Source organism: Myotis brandtii, unplaced genomic scaffold, assembly GCF_000412655.1.
Source record: "Myotis brandtii unplaced genomic scaffold, ASM41265v1 scaffold1234, whole genome shotgun sequence".
Classification (NCBI taxonomy): domain Eukaryota; kingdom Metazoa; phylum Chordata; class Mammalia; order Chiroptera; family Vespertilionidae; genus Myotis; species Myotis brandtii.
The window spans coordinates 249252-253624 of record NW_005354309.1 but is presented as its reverse complement, the minus strand read 5'-3'; the positions used below and the strand labels follow the sequence as shown (position 1 = coordinate 253624).

The 4373-nt window shown below is 51.4% G+C and overlaps 1 protein-coding gene across 1 annotated transcript in view; it reads left to right on the top strand.

Annotated features, from left to right (window-relative positions):
* The window catches only part of QTRT1 (queuine tRNA-ribosyltransferase 1), a 30428-nt gene extending 26602 nt beyond the window's left edge, over positions 1-3826 (top strand). Inside the window, exons 5-11 of the mRNA XM_005859198.2 lie at positions 352-430; positions 534-649; positions 1794-1932; positions 2192-2267; positions 2388-2497; positions 2584-2671; positions 2760-3826. Coding sequence (XP_005859260.2) covers positions 352-430; positions 534-649; positions 1794-1932; positions 2192-2267; positions 2388-2497; positions 2584-2671; positions 2760-2912 — 761 coding nt within the window. The 3' untranslated portion in view covers positions 2913-3826. The remainder of the gene's footprint in view (positions 1-351; positions 431-533; positions 650-1793; positions 1933-2191; positions 2268-2387; positions 2498-2583; positions 2672-2759) is intronic.
* The last annotated feature ends 547 nt before the right edge of the window (positions 3827-4373 follow it).

The window sequence follows — 4373 nt, the reverse complement described above, 5'->3', positions numbered from 1 at the left end:
GGTCCCAGGTTCGATTCTGGTCAAGGGCATATATCTTGGTTGCGGGCACATCCCCAGTGGGAAGTGTGCAGGAGGCAGCTGATCAATGTTTCTAACTCTCTATCCCTCTCCCTTCTTCTCTGTAAAAAATCAATGAAACATATTTAAAAAAAAAACCAACTGGTATAAATACAGATGTAACAGGACAATAAGAGAGAACCTGGCTATGCTGATCAACTGAATGCTATCTCCGTGTCATTCCTTCTTCGCCAACTCCGTCCACACCTTTGGGAACCCCTGGACCCGCTGAGGCTGGACCATAACACTTTCCTAGTGACAGTATTTCATCCCCCCTCCTCTCTTTCCCCCCAGGCTCAGACATCATCATGCAGCTAGATGACGTGGTCAGCAGCACTGTGACGGGGCCACGTGTGGAGGAGGCCATGTACAGGTGTGTGTGTGAGCATGGACACATTAGGGGAGGGGTTCCTGATCCTGCAGCCATGGTCTCCCTGTCCTTCACCAGGCCAAATGGCTGATTGATCCTGTTGCAGATCAATCCGCTGGCTAGACCGGTGCATTGCAGCCCATCGGAGGCAAGACAAGCAGAATCTCTTTGCTATCATCCAGGGTGGGCTGGACGCGGATCTCCGGGCCGCCTGCCTCGAAGGTAGAGCCATGTTCAGTGGGACCGGGTTTGTCACATCGCTGAGGGCCCCACATGGGCCTGGCATGCTCAGGCAGTGGTGGCTAATGGGTGAGAGGGTTCTCCAGGCGGAAGGAACGGCTTAAGCAAAAGCTCAGAGCAGAATGGAGTAGAATGTTTGTAGAATAATAGCAATTCCAATAGCCATCAGTTTTTGGGTGTTCACCTTCCACTATGCCAAGTGCTGCTCATGGGTGACCCACTGAGGATTTTTTGTTGTTAATCCTCACCTGAGGATGTTTTTTCCATTAAGGGAGGGAAGGGGGGAGAGAGAGGGATTGATGTGAGACACATCAATTGATTGTCTCCTGCATGCCCTGGACCAGGGCTGGGATCAAACCTGCAATCTCGGTACGTGCCCTTGACCGGGAATGGAACCTGCGACCCTTTGGTGTGGGGGCCGGTGCTCTAACCATTTAGCAAAACTGACTGGCCAGGGTGACCCATTGAGTTTTTCTTTTTTAAAATATTTTTGATTTCAGAGAGCAAGGAAGAGGGAGAGAGAGATAGAAACAAAATTATGATGAGAGAATCATTGATCAGCTGCCTCCAGCACACCTCCTACCGGCGATCAAGCCTGCAACTTGGACATGTGCCCTGATAGGGAATCGCACTGTGACTTCCTGGTTTATGGGTCGAGGCTGGGCAACCCATTGAGTTTTCCTAACCATCCTATAAGGTGGGAACTACCGGTTCCTGAGGTGCAGAAGGGAAAACTAAGGCAGAGAGCTCTTAAGTCACTTACCCAAAGCTAGACAGTTTGGATATTACGGAGCTGGGATTTGGACCAGGCCTTGAGCTCTAGAACCTACAGCATTCATTAATTGATTCACTGAGATGCTAGGAAGTCATGGAGGGATGTTGAGTGGGAGAGTGACAGGAACCAATGGGGAACCAAGGAAAACTGGTAGACAGGAAGCAGAGGCCCATGAGGGAGCTGGAGTAGTTGCCTAGGCAAAGAGTGATTGAGGCCTAAAGCCGAGGCTGTGGCCAAAGAGATGAAGGGGAAGAAGAAATGGGGGCAGAGAGGAAGAGGGGGAGGAGGGAGAAGAGGAGGAGCAGCATTCCCTTTTGCCTGATTGCCCCTCACCTTACCCTGTATCCCTAGAGATGACCAAGAGGGACGTGCCTGGCTTTGCCATCGGGGGACTGAGCGGGGGTGAGAGCAAGGACCAGTTCTGGAGGATGGTGGCACTGAGCACTTCAAGGCTGCCTAAGGACAAGCCCCGATACCTGATGGGGGTTGGGTATGTCCAAAAGCAGGGAAACAGCTGTACGCGTTGGATTGCGGATTTCTGGCGGCCCTCTAACCCCTCCTCCCCCCGTGTGTTAGGGGAAAGGACACAGCCCTGCCTGGGAGGGGACTAAGGACATGGCCCTCTGCTGGGGACTGTTGTGAAGGTCCCAGTCTAGGAGGAGTCTGAGGGTCCGGAAGGGGGTCTGGTTGTATGACCAGGGCTTGAGAGATTCTCTGCTCCCCTCCGCCCCCCATGGCCCCACCCCCAGCTATGCCACTGATCTGGTGGTCTGCGTGGCTCTTGGATGCGACATGTTCGACTGCGTTTTCCCCACGAGGACAGCGGTGAGGCCTTGGGCAGTGGGTAGCTGGGATGGGCCTCTTGATGGGCCAAGGTTGGGGTGGGGCCAGAAAAGGTGAAGACCTGGTGGTTGACCTGCCTTCCCTACCCCTTTCCTCCCTCAGCGCTTTGGCTCTGCCCTGGTGCCTACAGGGAACCTGCAGCTGAAGAAGAAGCAGTTCCAGAAGGACTTCCGCCCCATAGACCCTAAGTGTGCCTGTCCCACTTGCCAGAAGTAGGGAAGGATGGGGTTGGAGGCTGGGGGAAGGAGTGGAGGGGTGCAGGACCCTACACTGCTCAGCCTTGACTTCCTGTCCTCAGGCACAGCCGTGCCTTCCTGCATGCACTACTACACAGCGACAACACTGCAGCCCTGCACCACCTCACTGTTCACAACATCGCCTACCAGGTGGGCCCATGGTCTGGGTGGACAAGCCAGGGGTGGGAGTGGGGTCTCCTGGGTGCAGGTGGCTGACACTGACACTTCCACCCCATAGCTGCAGCTGATGGGCGCCCTGCGAGCCAGCATCATGGAGAAACGCTTTCCTGAGTTTGTGCGGGACTTCATGAACACCATGTATGGGGACCCCACCCTCTATCCCACCTGGGCCACTGAAGCCCTGGCCTCTGTGGGAATCTCATTGACTTGACCCAGCTTAGGGGAGGGAGGGAGGGGATGGGAGATATTGAAGGGTTGGATTTTTTATTATAATTTAGAGTGTGTCTGTTCCTTCTTGGGGAGGTGGTCTGTCTTGGTCCCCTTCTTTGTCTGACTGTCCCTGCGGTCGATGTCCCTCATCTCACATTGATTGTAATAACTAGTAACCATAGCAGCAGCTGGGATCTGGAAACCACCTCTCAGCCCAGCATGTAGGAAGTACCCCAGAGGGGGAGCTGCATTCCTTTTCCTGTGGCCCAGGTCTCCTAACCCCTCGGGGGTCAGTCAGCACTCCTGTCCTCCCCCTTTTTATATGTCAGTAAACAGGCCCAGAGAGAGGAAGTAGCTAACCCAAGGTCACCACCGAGGAAGTAGTAGCCTGTCTCCAGAGCTCATGCCCTTGGCCTTGACTCTTCAAACTTGGCATAATCTTGCTGTCAGTAAGCACAATGATAATGATAATAGGTGTGATCTAGCAGGTGCTTACACTGCACCCGGGCCTGTTCTAAATGGTTGTAATGTGCATTTAATTCTTACTACTTTATGATGCATGAATGGCGACCTTCCCCATTTTACAGACGAAGAAACTGAGTTTCAGGGGAATGAAGTCCCTTGGTCCCCCAGCAAATAAACAGGCCCAGGATCTAACCCTGATATGGCCAATTACAGAGCTGGTGTTCTTAGAAGATAAGGGATTTTAAATGGAAAAAGTAATACATGTGTAGGACCACCATTCAAATAGCATAAAAATTCAACTGATCAGTTTGTGTATTTTTTCAGAAACGTTCCATGTGTACATATTTTTCATGAATGTCGGTGTCCTTTACATGCAGTTTTGTACCTTGCTTTTTTTCTCAGTATATTTCAAATTGTTTACATGTCAATACATGAGACTTCCTTATCTTTTTTACAGCTGCCACATAGTATTTATTTAGCTCCAGGGAAACACCCTAACTGGGTGTTTCCAGGTTTCTGCTACTCTGGTCAAGGCAGAAACCTGTTCCTGACTCCTTACTGGGTTGCTTCAGCACTCTTTGGACTCCTCCGCAGTTTCTCTCTGGCCCATCTGTGCCCAGAGGAATCAAATTACTTCTTTTCTTAACGTGTCTTTTTATGGGCAGAGGATCAGTTGAGTTTGACTAGGTACTCAAAAAGATCATGATATGCTAAATTTGAACAGTCATGTAGTTAGCCTCATCCAGACAGGACGTGAAGGGAAGGTATTCTTAGGAGAGGGCACAACATAGCAAAGGCATGGTGGTGTGACTTTATATAGGAATATGGGTGGGAAACAATGCCGCTCCCTAGGAATCCTTAACATCACCTGACTCTCACATTCAAAGCATACTGGAACCCCCGCGCAGAGAGCTGGTTTGCAAGCCCGGTACCGAGATGCATTCTGGGACTTGTAGTTTTCGTTACAGCCCAGAAACTCGTGATGATCACCACTGGG